The sequence below is a fragment of the Erpetoichthys calabaricus genome, chromosome 4 (assembly GCF_900747795.2).
Source record: "Erpetoichthys calabaricus chromosome 4, fErpCal1.3, whole genome shotgun sequence".
Lineage (NCBI taxonomy): Eukaryota > Metazoa > Chordata > Cladistia > Polypteriformes > Polypteridae > Erpetoichthys > Erpetoichthys calabaricus.
In genome coordinates this window covers 318,417,171-318,436,471 of record NC_041397.2, presented here as the reverse complement: position 1 = coordinate 318,436,471, position 19,301 = coordinate 318,417,171, and the positions used below count along the sequence as shown (strand labels likewise).

At 41.3% G+C, this 19,301-nt stretch overlaps 1 protein-coding gene across 1 annotated transcript in view; it reads left to right on the top strand.

Annotated features, from left to right (window-relative positions):
• Positions 1-1,030: 1,030 nt before the first annotated feature.
• LOC114641132 (killer cell lectin-like receptor subfamily G member 1) overlaps positions 1,031-19,301 on the top strand; it is a 508,352-nt gene continuing 490,081 nt past the window's right edge. Inside the window, exons 1-6 of the mRNA XM_051925990.1 lie at positions 1,031-1,161; positions 3,725-3,829; positions 9,887-9,985; positions 10,079-10,230; positions 11,441-11,565; positions 13,895-18,258. Coding sequence (XP_051781950.1) covers positions 1,071-1,161; positions 3,725-3,829; positions 9,887-9,985; positions 10,079-10,230; positions 11,441-11,565; positions 13,895-14,021 — 699 coding nt within the window. The 5' untranslated portion in view covers positions 1,031-1,070 and the 3' untranslated portion in view covers positions 14,022-18,258. Of the gene's footprint in view, positions 1,162-3,724; positions 3,830-9,886; positions 9,986-10,078; positions 10,231-11,440; positions 11,566-13,894 lie in introns of the transcript that reaches the window.

Below are 19,301 nucleotides of genomic sequence, written 5' to 3'. Positions count from 1 at the left end.
ACCGACTGACCTCACCTGCATATGTCAATGGGCAGAGGTGCAAGATAGAAATGGTCTGAAAATGTCAGCTGCTGACACTAAATGCATATTTTCTGTTAATCTGAAGAAGAAAAATAGAAAAGGTGCTAAATAAGCAAAGCAACCACAGATAATGAGAACAATTTGTGTTGTTTGTGAACGTTCAGCAAGTGTTAGGCAGCTCTGTCCCTGGGCACTTGGATGGCCTCTGAGAATTGGCCTGGGGGCTCAGGGACAGCACCAGAGTTACACAAACTTGTTCATCTCGGGCAGGAATTGGAAATGTCAGGAGATGCAAGCCCACCTACCACTTTGGTGCTTATAAGCATAAATAATCATTTAATTCTGTAGCAATCCACATCTCATTGTGCTTTTAGTCAACTCCAAAAATAAATGACAGCGTGGGTCTTCTGAGAACACAACTGGCCTGTGCTCTTCAATTGCAGACATGATGCCTACATCTGGTGACAAAACCACGTCAAAGGGACAAACTTCAGCAACGCATCTCATCAAAAGCCCCCGGCTGGTGAAGCTTTTGGTCGATTCAGACACCTAAACCATCATGAACTGGGAATTTACCTCGTGTGTCTCATATACGGAATGAAGAAAAGACACCCCCCCTTCAGAATATTCATAATTTGTTGTTTTACACCCTGAAATGACGACACACAACATATTTCTCTAGCTGCTTTTACTCAATGCAACTTATAATAGCCAAGTGAAAGAAGCAACAGTTGGGAAAGAAAAATAAAAAGCCGAATCCCTGAGCTGGTTGAAGGATTTCCCCCATGTCAGTATTTTCTTCAAACCCCCTTTTGCTTTTAGACTGTGATATCCTCCCTCTCACTCTTTGAAAAGTGTTCAAATATTTCAAGGACAGCTTTAACGCACTGAGTGTTCTGTTCTATCTTATTGGCTACAGAAATTAGTTACATTTTTAATACTTGACTGATTCCTTATTGTACAGAGTCACACGCACTTTTTCTAGGAAACTAGAAACGTTTTCAACATATGCTTTAGTTGCCTTAATGCTGTTGTAGAAGATAGACACGATGGAGAACAGAGTGTATTTCATAGCCAGAGAAGACTTTTGTGAGATGGAACAAGTACAGGATGACAGGGCAGAGGAAGAGCAGCACACAGGTATTTATTTCAAATTATTATTTTCCAAAGGGCCGGCACTTTTATGTGGCATGGTGTGTTACGGTGTTTTGAAATGTTTGTAGTGTATGGAAGACGATTGGATGGTCTGATGTTAATTAGCTGTGACTCAAAGCTCTCTTGTTTCTAACTTCAGCAAAAACTTTTAAAAGCTAAGAGCGAACCTGTCCTAGCTGTTCTTGTTAGTGATTAAATCTGAGAGAGCCATGTTTTGGTCGACTGTTCAGAGTGCTAATTTGCCCAGCTCACTTTTTGTGCAGAATGGTTGACTGTTTTCAAAATAGCCTTCCGTCACAGACACTGGCTTAGCCAAGTGGGTTATAAGATGTGCACTGGTTAAACTTATAGTCATACAAACAATGGCAGCCATTACACTTGCACTTGAGTGAGGTTTATTGCCAGTTGCCTAATTTTAGTCAGATGTGGTTCCCCTTCTTTTATTTTCTGAATTAGCTACTCCTGTACGGAGATAAGCCTGTTCTTCAAGTCCTGCACATAAAGCAAATGCCAGCCTTATCATAAACGGCCTCCACATCTCGGGACCCGTGTGTGTCTGAGGCGTAAAAGAGTTGGTGACAATCTGGAAACCTCATGAAGAAAGTGACCAGTCGAGGGTTGGGGGACTTTGTTTAGTTTGAATTCCCGGTAAAACATAAGACATTTTTGAAATTGTGGGATGGCTCTGTTTCATTATGAGCACTTCATGTCATGTTTTATCTTTTATCTTTATACTGTAAGTGTATTTTTTCGTGACTCTGTGAATAACAAATGCAATTGAGGCACCGTTTACTTTTTTTCTAATACTTTAATGATAACTTCTGCTCAACACCTGGGTGTCCTTGACTCCTTGGAATGGAGGAACTAATATATAATGTCAAAGATCAAATGAAGGCCACTCATTAAAGAAACAGAATAATGCAAAGTATTGATAAAAACAAGGATTATAGAAATATAACTACATATATAAAGTATGGTGATCTATACAACAGGACCCTGCCAGGTTAGACAGAGAGGCTGGCTGTTTACTGCTATTTAGAGGATTAATTTATTGACAGAGAAATAGTTTAACGATACCAAGTCTTTATGGACGATGTCAGATGTTGTGTGGAGGAGTTGTTTTGTTGTCGCCCCGGGTTCATGTGGAGGATTCTTGCGTTGGCGTCCACTCTTTCTTTTTACTGCAGGGTCCTTCATCTGTGGTGGTCTGTGGTGCTGCTTTCTCATCTTCCTTTCTGCCCTTAGGCCCTTTGCTGTGTCGTGTGCAGCTTCATAGAGAAGAGCGTTACTGTTTGTGGCACAAGAGTTTAGATGCTGAAATTCATTTCTTGAAGTAATGGCTACTTCTTAACCTTTTTAGCACACTGGCCCGCAGTTTGGCTTGGCTCAGACAATAATAATAATAAACTCTTTACATTTATAAAAGCACTTTACATAGAGAGTGGGGAGCCACTTCCACCCTCACTAATGTGCTGCAGCCACCTGGATGATTCGACAGCAGCCATTATTGTGCCATGCTTACCACAAATTAGCTGTTAGGTGGTGAAGTGTTGAGAGACAGTGAGTCAGTTACAGACTTGGGATGATTAGGGGTCCAGAATGATTAGGCCGTGGTAGGCAGTTTAGCCTGGATGTCGGCATACAACCCACTTTTTGCAAAGGATGCTCAGGGTCTTTGATGACCACAGAGAGTTAGGACCTCGGTTTTACATCTGATCTGAAGGGTGGTGCCATTTTTACAGCACATTGTCCTTGTCACTGCACTGGGGCTTTCGGATCCACACACGGACCACAGGGTAAGCGCCCTCTGCTGGCTTCACCAATACCTCTTTCAGCAGCAATCCAAGCTCTTCCTAAATGGTCTCTCATTCAAGTACTGGCCGGGCCTGAATATGCTTAGTTTCAGGTGGGTGACCTCTTCTGAAGGGCAGGTGCTGTGGTTTCACAGATCCTCAAACAGAAAGTGTTTGTCAGTTCCCAGCTTTTAACTTTAAGAGAGCCACTGTAGAGCTTTTCAGTCATTTTGGAGAGTGAGTGTTCTGGGTCCCCTCAGAATGGTCCTTAGAGATCAGTGAGTGTGTGTGCGCCTCTCTCTGACAGAATACGTGGGTGCAGCTAGTTTTTAAAAAGGAATTCTAACACCTCATGATTGCTTTAAAGTCCCTTCCAGTCACTAAATCAGGACCTACTCATAGTCAAGTTATTCTGTCTATCCCAGCCCTCATTCCTTGAATTATAGCTCTTTGTTTTTGCTGGAGTCCATTTCATGCCTTGTGACTCAAGACGTTTGCAGGGTGGCCTCTGGAAAGATGTCTGATTTGCTCCTTTATCATCAGATGAACTACAGACAGATTCTGGTGGAGTTCAGTTACTTAGTTTGGACTGTAAGTGAGGGAAGGCACAGCTGAACATCTTCTAATTCTGCTACCTAAATAGGTCTGTTGGGCCGGTAAAGCCTAGAAGAATGAGCAATGCCCACTTTATCCTACATCACGTAGTTCATGTGCTGTTCATTCTCTGATCTCACTCCACCTTGCTTTTCTTGCAGCTCCAGTGCCTCATGTTGAAGCAGAAAGGAAAGTCACCTTGGAGAAGGTGCTGGCGATCTTCTGTGTTCTCCTACTGGCCGCCCTCATATCCCTTTCTGTTTATCGTAAGTATCATCTGTACTGATATGGCATTGAAAAGTGAAGGAAATGTGAATGTGTGAATGCTTTGTGTATTTCTTATACCTGCAGTCATTGGCTCCTTTATTAGGTGGACTTTGCTCATTGCCACATAATAGCTAATCATACAGCTGTAATTCAGTATACATAGTGGGGTCATCTGAAGGGATAACAGGCTCAAATGAAGATGAATTTTTAGGATGCCAACCTGGCCATCCCTGTTTACTTCTAAGTCCAAACAGAAGCAAACTCTTGATGGAGTAAAATGAAACAAAACTATTGCCGCAGTAATAAAGTGGCTGGTATTAATCAGGCTTTCTTGCCTGTCATCTGAAAGCCACAGAGATCCTTAGCTCTGGTCGCTTTGGATAGACGTGACAATTCCTTCTGGGATGTCAAGTTCTTGTAGCCTACGGACCAGAAGGGTCAGAGTCAGTTGCCCTCACTGGTCATTTTCTCTGTACTTTGGTGAAAGAAAAGGGCAAGACTGTTAGCCACAGCACCCCCTTCTGGCCTGTGGTGGTATCACATACCTGGGAAGAACTTGGAGGGTGAGCCTCTGACATGCATGCATGACAATAGCAGTTGTGACGTTATGCAAAGCTCAAGTGGAATATAAATCTGAACAAACTAACTTAAACACAGCAATGAGGTTTATTAAAGCCATTTTTTGTTACAAATCCAAATACCACAAAGACTTTCAAAACGCAGCTGGAGGGACATAAGCAGGCAGTTTAGAGAACAGCAACAAATCAAAATGAGAGAAAAACCAAACCAACTACAAAACTCAGGTTAATGAAAGAAGAAAAAACAAAAACAGAATCCCAAGCTAACTTCAGAGCAGTGAAGCTCAGAGGATGGCTGTCTCAGGGGTTAATAGTACACCACGCTTGAGGAGGGGTCTCTTTTGAGCTTCTTTGTTTCTTTCCCCTGCCCACCAATCAAGTGACTACTACATTATATTCATAGACAGGAGCATCTGGAGGAGCATTATGATGTCCACTTATTTGAAATGTTTTAACTTGTTGTTCTATGGCTTCTTGTGGCATTTTAATGTGATGATTTAATTTGGCCATGATGCCATGTTGTTAATTAATGGGTGCTAACATTTTGTCATTTTATTGCCTAAACACAGTATTCTGCTCGTTGAGTGGTGCACACTAAAAGTCACAGTCAGTGACATAATCGCCATAATGACATTTAAGTTGTCCTCACACTTTTGTGTTTATCAAAGATTACAAGACCTTGTTACTTAGTAACTGCTTTAGTTTTAATATTTCGTATCGTGATCTTTTATTCTTTTGTCTTTATGGCCTACTTATTTTCTGTCCTGAGGCAGAACTAAAATGACATCCAAAAGGTGGGACTGGCTGTAGGTGCGGTTGGCTCCTAGCCCATTCCTTGCCAATTAAAGCAAGGCTTGATGGTCCTCACAGTTCCTGACAATAAGCTTGGGGTTTGAAGGGGAAAGGTCTGTCTGCAGACCTCCAGTGGCAGGACTCTCTCTGGCTGATCAAGTCAGAAGACCCTGTGATGTCATTCAGGGACCTGAGGCTGGAGGTGCAAAACAGAGTGAGCTGGCAGAGAGACATTTTGAAAATGTGCAGTTCAGTGGGTCCACAGGACTAAAACATTGATGTCGTGGATAAAAATGTGCGTTCCTATAAAGTCAGAAATAAGTAAAGAATAAATAAATAAGTGCAACTGCATTTTACTATATATATATATATAGATAGATAGATAGATAGATAGATAGATAGATAGATAGATAGATAGATAGATAGATAGATAGATAGATAATAATAATACATTTTATTTATATTGCACTTTATATTTTAGCAATCCCAAAGTGCTAATATAGATATATAGATATATACTGTATATCTACATGTATATGTATGTGTATATATATATATATATATATATGTATAAATATATATGTATATATATGTATATGTATATATGTATATATATGTGTATGTATATATATATATATATATATATATATATATATATATATATATATATATATATATATATATATATATATATATATATATATATATATATATATGTGTATATATATATGTATATGTGTATATATGTATATGTGTATATATGTATATATATATGTATATGTGTATATATGTATATATATATATATGTGTATATATGTATATATGTATATACAGTGTATGTGTATATATATGGATGATTGGAAGGATGCTCAAAATGTCGTTGAAGTGTTGGGCTGCCAGCTAGGTTACCCCTTTTAATCCAAATGTAAATAATCTTAAACAAAAAGAACATTTGATGAGATACCAGATAATATAAACAAAAGACAGCGGATTCTTCTTGAATCCTATAATAAAATTAACTTGGTAGTGTTGGTCATCTTTGGGCGCTCCGTGCTGCTCACAGTTCAGATCTGATATGAGACGCCATTCTCTGGGGTGTCCACTCTTTTATAATCTTCCAGCCATTAGGCCAGTATCAGTTGCCCTCAGGAGTCATCTTCTTGCTGCAGTGGGTGACAAACAGACAATAATGTTAGTGACTGCGCTCCCTCTCACCCTGAGGTGGTATCACTTACTCTGATAAACCAGGAAGGTGGTCCTCTGTCACGCATGAATGACACCTAATATCATAAATTAACCTAGGAATGACTTAAAAGGCAAAAGATTTTACCATTTCTATATTTTAATCATATCATAAATCTTCGTAAACTAGTTATACAGCATGTGCGTCTGACCAACTAATTTTTAAAACCACTCTAACGTTAAAGATGTCATAATAAATGCTAAGATGTAGAGGCTAACACACATAATAAATAGCAGTTAAGCCCAAGAACAGATTTGTTAAAGTAATAATGATAAATCTCCCCCCATATCTCAGGAAGCCCAACATTTATAATTGCCCTTTCTCACTCTTACAAGCTGCTGCTCTTGTGCCATCCCCATCGTGTAGCACAGCTAGGACTGCTGACCGTCCTTCCACCTGACATGCTCTCTCCTAGCAATCGACCAAAAGTCATCTTCATCTTCTGCCTGGGCCTCCTGTTTATTTGGTCCTCTGCATTCTTGAATCTTCCCAGGCTTGATGGATGAAGTGCAGACCCTCCTGAAACTGCATCTGTGTGTGTGACAGGTCACTTGTCAATCAGGCATCCAGCCCCTCCCATCTTCAGGCCACTGAGCTAGCTGCTACAATGCTGTGTTACTTCTGTGAGATAATCCCAGTTTAATATCTGAAACTACTCTTAGATGAGATGTACTGTGTTTCCTTCTGTGACGCTGTGCTGTGGTCCTGCATTAGATTGTGGCATCATCTTACATAAGTAATCAAAGTATATTTAACATTACTTAACATTACAGTTCTTTTAGAATAATAGATTAGATTATACTTTATTTGTCTCTAAGGGGAAATGATCATTTTACATAAGCTCAAGTAAATAATATATATATAAAAATAAAAACAATTAATGGACCCCCTTCCCCCTTCTTTGCCTATTTAAATATTTGTCTCCCGATTATCTGTCTGTGCCATCTCCTGACTCCATTCCCTCTCTTTAAACTGCTGTCCTCTGATGTCTGCATTACAGCCTCCTCCAGCCTAATTTATGTTTTACTTTTAAAGATCGTTGGAGTTTAGGAGATGAGTGTATTTCTCTGTGTTGTGTCATTTTATGTATTTATCATGTATTGTGCACTAAATTATCATTTACTGTTTTGAAGAACCAATAACAAAAATAAGCATTAGACAAAATACTTAACTGTCATCTCAATAGACGTCACTAATGTTAAAGATGAAAAGAATCTTGAGAAACTGCAGGAATAGAAACCTAAGAAATTTGACAAACTAGAGGTGACCCTTCAGTCCATCAGGCCCGTGTGTTTAGCTAATAGCTAAGCTGTCCCAACATCTCCTCCTGATTTTTCTTAGAGGTTGTGGAGGTTTGGCTGATTGCCTCATTGGCAGTCTTGGTCTCTTAATTAAGCACTGTGCCCACCGATATTTAATATGGAAGACTGAGCAGTACTGGGGGGAGGTTGGAGGATAAGGAGACTGAACTTCAAGGTGGGATCGGCAGTGCAAACAAGCTCAGAGGTGGTGGGGAGGCAGGGCTGTCAGAGCACAGCAAGGGAGCCAAGACACTGGCACTCCAAGGGGTCTCCCTGGTGAAACTTAGAACAAGAGTGGGGTCTTGGATTGTCCCACCCGAGATCCTGGTAGCACGATACAGCATATCTGATGACAGGGGGCCAGCGAGGTGTGTCTCAGCTGAAGTTGGTTAGTGCAGGTGGGATGAGAGACAGTTGATGGCAGCTGAGAGAGGTGAGTTTATCTTGTCAAGGAGACTAACCTGATACCTTGAATCATTTCAAAAAGGGTTTTTAAATATTGATTGACTGTTTTTAACCTCCACGATTACACTGCCTTTTTATGGACTATTTATTGACTTCTTTCTTACCTACTGCATTGCACTTGTCATGCCTGTGCGTTTTGGGGTTCATCTTCCGGGCTGACCTGAGGTAAGCGCTACCACTCTGGGACACCATGGGGCACAATTGCTAACACTTGTATCTCATCACCGACCGCTCAGAGAGGATGCCCACACTGAGGGCATCTGGCCATGCCCCTTCGAGTCCTTGAACTGTAAAAACGAGACACTCCCAAGAGGTCGCGTCTCCTTCTGGAGATAAGTGCACTGCCTTATGGTGCTCTGATCCTGTGAAAAGACGCCTCTCCAGAGCCTATGGCTGTGAAGCCAATGGCTAAAACTTTAGCATTTGTTAACCTTGTGCTATCATGTGCTCATCTTTTTTCTCCAAAACATAATACCCCTGTTAGGAAGGGATTGAGTAGATGTGCCCATTCCTCTTGGGGCCTGCGGTGTCGGGCAGAAGTACACTCAAAAACTAGCAGGAATGACTCAACGTCATCCCGCGGGCGCATTTGCACTTAAGTTGGGCTCGTCCTTGTCCTCATCCAAGGCGTTTGGCTACTGCTGCCTTAAGTCGTGCTTTGGCTTCTGCCAGGTTTGCCTGTGGTGAATTTCTAACTGGTTTACCTGGTCTGCCAGTTGTTGGACTAATTACGACCAGTTAACCGATTTCAGCCATCGTAAGACACAAACTCCTTCTGACTGCGCCACTTGTCGTTGGATTAGGGTAGGACAGGACTCAAAATAAATGTTGGGGTGCCAACCGTGTCAACCTGTTTACTTAAAATAAAAAGAAATGAAAGCAGGCTTACCTCAGATGAGACCAGAAGCTGACCCAAAGGCACACATGGCGTGACACACTTTATTATTTTGCTTTTGCTGTTTGACTTTCAAAACCAGTTGTTGTCTTTCACTTGCCACTGTGCCAATCTGGGTTACGATCTACTAGGGGGTCATGTGGACCGTTTGAAGTCAGGTGAGAGCCCCGGATGTTGAGCCTTGACACAACTAACAAGAAAAGAACAATGTGCATCTCAGCTTGTTCATACTCCTTTAAGTTGATTAAAAAAAAAAACGAAAACTAGTAAGGCGCAATCTTCATCTGTTCTTACAAACTCTGATGGAGTAAAATGAGAAGGAAACATGGCAAGGGTGGCACGGTGGCACAGTGGGTAGTGCTGCTGTCTCACAGTTGGGAGACCTGGGGACCCGGGTTCGCTTCCCAGGCCCTCCCTGTGTGGAGTTTGCATGTTCTCCCCGTGTCTGCGTGGGTTTCCTCCCACAGTCCAAAGACATGCTGGTTAGGTGGATTGGCAATTCTAAATTGACCCTAGTGCGTGCTTGGTGTGTTTGTGTGTGTCCTGCGGTGGGTTGGCACCCTGCCCGGGATTGGTTCCTGCCTTGTGCCATGTGTTGGCTGGGATTGGCTCCAGCAGTCCCCCGTGATCCTGTGTTCGGATTCAGCGGGTTGGAAAATGGATGGATGGAAACATGGCAAGTGATTGTTTGTCACTGCAAACCTGATAGCATTTCTTAACTCAGGCCTAAAAGATGTGTTACTTTATATTACTAATGTTATGAAATGATTTGTTTTCCTCAGATTTCATAACATTAAATCACAAGGAGCAAGACTTGGAAGAGTTAAGAAAGTTCAGTAATGTGAAGGACTTCTACTGTGATGTTACAAACACAACTCACGGTCAGTGCTCTGCTTCAGGGTTAGTAGACTGTGGGCTCCTTGCTCATCTAATCCTTCATTTTTCATTTGCTCTTTTCTTTTTTTTTTCTACAGAAAACACTTGCCCTGTATGTAAACCGGGCTGGGTCCCCTTCAGGTCCAAGTGTTACTTCTTCTCCAGTAGTGAACTGAACTGGACTGAGAGCCGTGATAAATGCATAAGAAGGGGTGGACGACTAGTGAATATCGAAAGCTTAGAGGAGCAGGTATGTCATTTATGCAGGTGGATTTAAGATGACTGTCATGAAAAACTGTATACTGTAAGTTAAACTGTCAGGACAAGCTCAGTTTTTTAAAGATAAAAAAGACTTGGAAAGTGCATCACAAGAAAAATCTCAGAAGACTGAAGCTGAAGTTGAGTCATCTCAGTATGTTATTAAAGCAGGAATGTCTTTCTTTAGCAGATTCCTCCAATGGATCTGGAGAGTCAGTCAAAGCATTTCAAAGGCTCAGGGTGACTGCCATATTAAGGAAAGTCTGAGAGACCCTTTGTTTTGTGACCACTATGTGAGAAAGTAAAGATTCTGTCAGAGTGCACTTTCCATCTTTCTTCATTCACTACAACTGACGCCATCAGACATGCTGTGAATCCTAGTTTGCTGTTTCTTCTTTTTTCGATACAGGAGCTCTTAGATTTGCCATTTCTACCTTACGTTTACATGCATTTCTGGTTTTTAATTTGAATATCTGGGAGATTCGTAATAGACAAAGGGTCACTGGTGATGTGCTAGTCGATTTAGTATATGATGCAATTTAAGATTTGCTCATCATTATTTCATGAAAATCACCAGGTGGCCATTGCATCACTCCAAATAAAACACAGAATGCTACTGGACTGCCCTTCTGAGGTGGTAGGCCCCTGTTAAGACCCAAATCAGTCTAAACGTCTAGCAAATTCTATCATTGGTTGATATCATTGGGATTAATAAAGTATCTATCTATCTATCTATCTATCTATCTATCTATCTATCTATCTATCTATCTATCTATCTATCTATCTATCTATCTATCTATCTATCTATCTATCTATCTATCTATCTATCTATCTATCCATTGGGGGGGCTGGGGTTTTTGTGAAGTTTCCCCCTGGGATGTCGTATTTAGTATTCAGTATCTCTGTTAGCACACTGACACATTAGTTGTGTTGGACATCACTGCCATCTGCTCAAGTGACACAAGAAGTGACACAATAGCTCTGTTTATTATAAAAGCAGGTGACACACTGAGAGTTTTGTATGTTCATTGCATTTATTAAGGGAGACTCAGGACAGTATCTATTAAAGCAAAAAAGGAGGTAAAATGTGTTTTACTTTAACCTTTTGAATGATTGTGACTAAGAGAAGACAATTCAATATAATGCAGACACACGCAAATTCAACTGTACATCAACTTCTTCATTTCATGTTTTCTTTTCAGAAATTTTTATCAAATCTATATGAGGTCATCGAAAGTGAAGTGATGTTTTATTGGATTGGCGGAGATGACATCAGTAAAGAAAACACAACTACCAGGATGGACGTTGAACCTGTACAATCCCAGAGGTAAGAAGACTCCTTTCATTCTGAGACGTCTCACTTTGACTGAATGAGCTACAAAACCGTATTAGGCAGGAGCAGATGGGGGTTACCTACAGAAGACACTTTACTGTTATTAGAGGAGACAAACAAACTGTTTACTATCTTATTTAATAACCTTAAACAGATGAACAGACATCAAAATAATTTGTGCGTTTCTGACATTATTGAATCTCAAAGCAGTTTTTGTATAAGTATCACATAAATATGGCCGGTGACTGCTGACTTCACATTTAACGACTCCTTTCCCTAAATCCTGCCACTAATGCTGGCCTTCCACATGTAGTCATGAATGTTGTTTCATAGAGCTCTGAAGACAATAATGAAATAAGTTACAAATGACAAACGCTTTACAGTGCAGTAAATAAGTGAGAATGTCATTTCTGAACTTAAACACCCTGCTGATGTGCCATGAGGTCACAGGGTGCCACAGGGACAGTGATGAGCCGAAGAGGCTGAGGTAGGAGTGTGAATGGACACAAAGTGGATAACTGCAGGTGGAATAGCGGACATATAATAGGCAGATTATGGGATGTTGTTGGTTATAAAGAGTCCACTCATCCATACAACTGTATTCCTGTCTGCAGTATGCAACAGAGGGAGCTGGACACTATCCAGACTAGAAAGAGCCCAAAATTTGCCCAAAAGCCAGTCTGGCACACAGCAGACAAACTCTGAAATGTGTCGGACCCACCATATGTTTGGGAAGAGCTTCATCATGCTGCCCCAAATTCATCTTCATTTCCTATTAATGGTGTAAGTACAATATGATGACATTGTTAGTTCAGATTTTGAGCCGTAGAGTTTAATGAGCTCTAAAATGAGATCATCAGCATAGTTAAGGGTCACAAGAGACACAGCAGCACTGATGGCCGCACAGAGAAGAGCAGTTGCCACCCTGTAATAAAGGCTAGCGAGGCCATGGCACTTTAGTCTTTAATAGAAATGGTCATGTCTTCAGAATCATCAGAGACCTGATAAAGTGAACTAGTGAGTCATGTTTCTGAGGACGGCTACTGGAAATGATCAGAAGTGTATTCAGCCAGAAAACAGGAAGCAATGGCAGCATTTCTAGATGTCACCCTGAAAGTCAAGGCAATGAACACGGAAAAAACAGTGAAGGTACACAAACCACAATAAAAGCTTTGACATTGTAATGGGCGGCCGGGTCCCATGCCCGGCCGGGATGCCCCTGCTGCCTATGTTCCAGGGGAGCAGCTGTGGGCTCCTCAGTACCTCCCCTGGGACGCTTGGTGACAGCCTCCCTGGGTGATGCGGGTGCTTCAGTTTCCCGCAGGGCTTCATGGGAGACTGAGTCCTCCACAGCCCTGTGGGGATGTGGGGTGGCTGCCAGGGTGGGCTACATATGCAGCAGGGGCATCCCGACCGGGCATGGGACCCGGCCACCTGTTACACCGCCCCTCTTCCAGACGAGTCCCATGGGACTCAGCGGCACGTCCAGCGCGGGCTGGTCTTCTCCATAATGGGGAATTGGCGTCCTCAGCACTACGGCTCTGCCCTGTGGAAACAAAAGCAAAAGGTCTGGGGGTGTTGCCCTGACGTTCCTTTTATAATCACCCGGATGTGCTCCAAGTGCTTCCCGGCAATCTTCCATCGGCACTCCCAAGTGTGGCGGAAGTGCTGAGGTCCAGGGCTCCACAGGCATCGGGGCGCCCCCCTGAGCTTCAAAGTTCTGTACCCGTGGTCCCCAAAGCAACCAGGGCGGTCGCCCCCTTGTGGTCTGGAGGAGGCTCAAGCCCTCCTCCGGCCCTCCTGGCCGTCCCGGCTGGGTACCACCCCCAGCCACATGCCACAACATATTCATTCATTTTACAAATATTAAGTGGTTTTTGAATTCCATATTACTTATTGTATGTAGTGGAATATCTATGAAACCGTAAAAAGTGTGTCAGCAAATGTTCTGAGACCTTTGTGCTAATATACAGTACGTTACGTATTTTTTTAAAAGTTGAGTTGCTTCATTTGCATCCACATTGACAATTCTGACTCAGAATGGGGTGGGTGTTGGGGTGTCATGGTCTGTGTTTGGTTTCTGTTATAAATGTTCTTAATCATTTTGTTTAATTCACCCATCATGGCTAAGTCAGGCCCCAGACTGTTCCTGTACAGTGAGTATTGAATTTCAGTTTATTAGCCACACTACTGACTTACAGCCCTCTTTGCTGCACAGCCTTGTGGCCTTTCATCTGTTTTATGTCTAAACTCAAGTGATATATGTGAGGCTACAAGGTCAGTCAGATCAGGAGAAGGCCTAACAGCTCCTCTTTTGTTTCAGAGCCAGTGATGACTACAAAGGACTCTGTCTACTGATACAGCAGAGAGATAACATCGTGACGAGATCTTCCTGTGGTGTTCCTTATAGCTGGATCTGTGAGTCCCCTGCATTTCTACTTCGTACTTAAACTGCTATCAAGAGTTCCAGCCACCTGTCAGAGTTGCTGTCTTCAGGAATCGTAAAGATCACTTCAGCAGTAAATCACAGAGCTGCTAGTCTGAGCAGAGTCCAGAAGGTCACCTCACTTTGCTATGCAGGTGACAGAGGTAGTGAGTGACAATATACTCGACATACAGGACTGGTAGGAAATGAAAGCTGCCATCTTATTATAATCTCAGTGATGGTCTGTGGATTCTTCCCATTTCTGACTGAATAGACCCCCGGACCCTGAACTGCACATGGTGGTTATAGATAGCAGATGAAACGATAAAGCTTCATTTACATATGAGAAGAAAATGCACGGTTCCTGATTAAAAAAAAAAAAAGAAAAAAAGAAAACAATTTTATATTTGTTTAATAAGCAACACATGCAAGTTCTTTCAGCATTTAGGGAAATGAGGATTCATTACCAACCTGTGTTTTGTTTTAAGTGATGTGAAAAATTATTTACCCCCTTCCTAGTATTTTCTGTTTTTGCATATTTTACACAACGCATGGCCTTCGACCTTCACAAAAATACAATATTAGAAAAAGGAAACCCGAGGTATGAAGTTCTTATTATTGAATGCTGTGTTACTTTATAGTAGACCTAGTTGGACCTGCGCCATCCACAAAGTTCTTGTCTGTCTTTATTACAAGATACGTGAAGATGATCCAGGTCACTCTGTGCAATTGTGAGATGAGCACCAAAGCTGGTCTTGGATAGTAAAGTTTGTCTTTCTGCTCTCCAATGAGTCCTGCTTTAACTCTTCACCATTAATAACAGAGTCATGAACTCTGACCTGAGGAGGGTAGACAGCCCTGAAGGTCTTTGGATGTTTTTTTTCCTGGAATCCTCTATGACTTCTTGTCTCAGACATTCCTGCACCCTTTTGGTAGGCCATGTTACTTTTTTTCTGAATGTTTTTGCTTTTTGAGATAATAGCTGTCATTGTGGTGTAGTGGAGTCACAGAGCCTTAGCAATGGCTAACACTTTCCTGATTTTATTTTCATTTTCCTTCATCTCTTCTGAGATTTCCTTCGATCAAGACTCCATCTTGTTCTAGAAACCTTAGGGTGAGAACTTCATTGTCATGATAAGTGACAACATATGCTGAGGTTTAGATTCAATAAGGCTGGCTCTGTCTTGTTAACAGTTATCTTTGCTCAGCTGTTTTCGTGAGTCACTAATCAGACAATTCTCTTGCACATGGCAATACAGATGTTGGATTACTTATTACAATACAGATGTTGGATTACTTATTACTTCAATATCTTAGGCAGCATCTTATAAATGGTGTTATATGTTTACTCTGATTCCTGTCATCTAATATTATAATTGATAGATAGATAGATAGATAGATAGATAGATAGATAGATAGATAGATAGATAGATAGATAGATAGATAGATAGATAGATAGATACTGCGGAACGAGCCCTGGGCACAGACAGGCAGACATGTTATTTTTGCACCACCACACGTTTATTTACACAACTACTATTTACACTGTCCTTAAGTGCACCACAAACCCAAATCTTCCCCAAAGTCCAGGCCAACTACTCTGCCTCTTCGGATCGCCTCCTTCTCTCTTTCTCCGACCTTGTTTTGCTTCCACCCGACTCCAGCCTTGAATGAAGGGAGGCGGCCCCTTTTATCCATACCCGGATGTGCTCCAGGTGTGCACTGGCAATCTTCCACCCGACACACCCCAGTGTGGCTGAAGTGCCGGCTGTCATCCCGGAAGCACTCCAGGTGTTCCCTCTTTTCTTCCCCCCAGCACTTCCTGGTGTGGTGGAAGTACTGGGGTCCAGGGTCCTTCAGGCAGGGGGACGCCCTGTACCCGTGGCCCCCAATACAACCAGGGCAGTTGCCCCCTCGTGGTCTGGAGGAGGCATGAGCCCTCCTCCTGTCTCCCCGCGCATCCCGGTCGGGTAGGAATTCCAGCCGGGTGCCACAATAGATAGATAGATGGATGGATAGATGGATAGATAGATAGATAGATAGATAGTCCCAAGGGGAAATTCACATACTCCAGCAGCAGCATACTGATAAAGAACAATATTAAATTAATAACAATGCAGGTATAACAGACAAACAATAACTTTTTATAATGTTAAAGTTGATGAATGAAGCCATTTGTTATGACAAATATACAAAAAAAGAACATCTGGAAGGGAGCAAAAACTTGAACATCACTGTGTATTTATCTGAATTAGAGCTGCCATTGTGAAGAGTATTTACCACCATGTGACATGACGTCTGTTCTGTATTATTAATGTCCGAGTCTTAACCCAAGTTTTATCACTTATGGACTCTCTTAAACCAACTACTGATGATTTGACTTCTTAACACTTGAATTATCAAAGCCTACGATAAACTCATAATCCCGCCCCATCTTAAATCTGTTCGCACCTCTCCGTCAGCGTCTTTTTGTCTTGTAAATGTGTCGATCAGCACAAGCACCAAGCAGCCTGCTTATCCCATCATCCCACCAACGCAGAAAGGGCAAAAAGTTCTCCCTGTTCACGTCTTGTTTATCTGCGTGTGAGTTGCCTTGAGTTGTAGAGGGTGAATAATATATTGTTTTTTGGAATAGATGCATGTCATGTGTGTTCCGTGTCTACATCAATCTATGTAAACACATTGTTAAAACAGAAACGTTTTTCATGTTTTAGTCTTAATTGACAAAATCTAGACATGAAGTGTATGATGTGTGAAGGGCGAAGTCCAAATATCAAATAAACACTTTCAAAAAATTTACAAGTATAGCAAAACAAGTGTTCTTTTATTCAAGAATAAAACTGCATAAAAGTAACTCGTGTTAGGGTACGACATTGACACAACATTACTACGACTGCTTTGGTGGTGCAAACTGCAGACTCATAATGAAAATGATCCCAGACACCTCTGTTTTGAGTAGTGAGCTGCTGTTATTCTTACTATTATAGAATCAAAACATACATTTGATTTGAGTCTGAAACAGCCTGTGTAAATTTATGGTAATTGTAAAAGTTAGCTTTTTGTTTTTAATATTGTTTTATTCTCTCAGTCACATTCACATTCTCACCGTTACGACACTGTTTGTTTTCAAATAAAGACATGCTATAACAGAGGTGAACTCAGATGAGGGTGAGGGTTCTTCATTGGAGACAGAGAACAGAAGCCCTTCCCATAAGAAACATCCACTCACACATAAGAACAATGCAGCTGCACCAGGCGTAAAGGCGAAAGATGTCACCGTTTGGATGCAGCAACAGGTCGGGTGTCATCCTGCCAGTCAGTCTGCCCCAAACGTGTCCTTCAAAGAGAAAAAGCAGGGCTTACAGAGCTTGCCAATGTATTGTGCAAAATCCTGTTTGTAATTATTTTTTCTGATGGTCTTTATATAAAAAACATTTATATGTTACTTATATAAAAGCCAAATCAAAAGTTATTTACCTTGATTCATTTACTTCCTACAATGTAAAGTCACAAGTAGACTGCAGACCTTCCCATATTTGATCAACACAAGGATGCTGACAAAGATTATGTGCACAGAAGTGACTTTAGCTGCAGGTTTCAAAGCTCCTGTCGCACTCTAAGCAATCATAAATAAGTACTATTTTCCTAATAAAGTACATTTGCAATGGTACTCCTTATTCAGGAAGAGATCCCAGTCGTCCCATGGGAGAAAGACTTTTAGAGACTAAAGTCATAAAGGTTATGAAACCGTTTCTGGACAAAAGCCAAACCGTAACAACAGGAGCTTCCTTCTGCACCTAAATTCACTTCATTACACATAGTAGGCTGCTTGTGCTGATCGACACATTTGCAACACAAAAGACGCTGACGGAAAGGTGCGAAGGGATTTAAGGTGGGCCGGGATTGCTAGTTTTTTCATAGACTTTGGTAATTCTAGTGTTATGAGTGACATTTTTCTTCCCACTCTGTCACTTGACTTGATGTTTTTAATTCTATTCATGTTGATGTTTTTTTTTTTTTTTGCTTATGTCTCAGGTGCTGGACTCTGTAATTTTAATACTCATTATATTTTGTTCTTCAGTAGTTTTTATTTTATTATTCAGTATATATTTACACTTTTGCAGATTTATTCTAGGGGCCTGTCTCACAAATGCTATTGAGTTGCCCTGTTTTGTTGTGTTGATTTGCATTGTATTCTTAACTTGAGATGCTGTGCTCTATGATAACAGTTTGTGCAGAATAAATATGAATTGCTTAATAAAGTCTGTTTGACTTCCTTTATCAGTGCCCTTATTTTTATTCTGACTTTGAAAGAATGAACTTCTCTGTGCAGGGAGAGATGTCACGCTTTACATATTTTAATTGCTGCATTAACTTTTGCTCGCTGCCATTTTTGAAATTTGTGACCTTTCTGTCCACTCATTTAGTTTGATGATCCAAGCCACCCTCCCTGTTGTCTCTCGCACTGCCAAGCTTTACTTTCTCTCATTCCTCTCTTCGATGAAGTGATGTAGTGTTTCAGGTATATTTTCAGTGACTTCAATACCTTGGAAGTTTTTAAAGTTTAAAGAATATATTATTAAATTTGGCTTTATGGACACTGATCAACAGAAAAAGACTCCTGTCAAAGTGAAAACAGATTTCTGCAAGGTGATTTGAATTCATGACAAATATAAATCGCAGAGTGATCAGTGGTGACATCAGTTTTCATGCCCTTCAAGTCAGCATTTAGTAGCTGCACCCTTGGCCACCATGACACCCTTGAGACAGAGTGTTCAGGTCTTTCTGTCTCTATCAGTTTTGAACATTTCCTCTCCATTATTTTTTCACAAAACTGCTCAGGCTTTATCAGGAGTCATGGAGATTGTGAGTGAACACTCTTTTTCAAGTCCAGCCACATGCTGTCAAGTGACCTGAGATCTGGACTCTGACATGGCCACTCCTGGGCACATTGCTGTTCTGAAGCCATTGCTGTGAAGTTTTGGCTCATTGCTTGGAATAGATGTCTTTCTGCAAAAACAACCATGTTCTCAGATGTCACAAGTTTATTGCACATTGAATCGGGTTTTCCTGCAGGACTTCTCTGTATTTTGCTGCTTTCATTTTCCCATCTGAATCCAGCAGGGGGCACTAGCTCCATGGTTTGAATAAGTTCTTTTGTAATTGTGGCATGTTACATAACCCTATAGATATAATGTTAAAAGGCGATACCCCTCCCTTAGTGATACGGCAGTAAGAAATCACATAGGAGAAATAACTTGGCATTCTTTAATGACAGTTTACACGGCATAACAGAAGAGGAAGC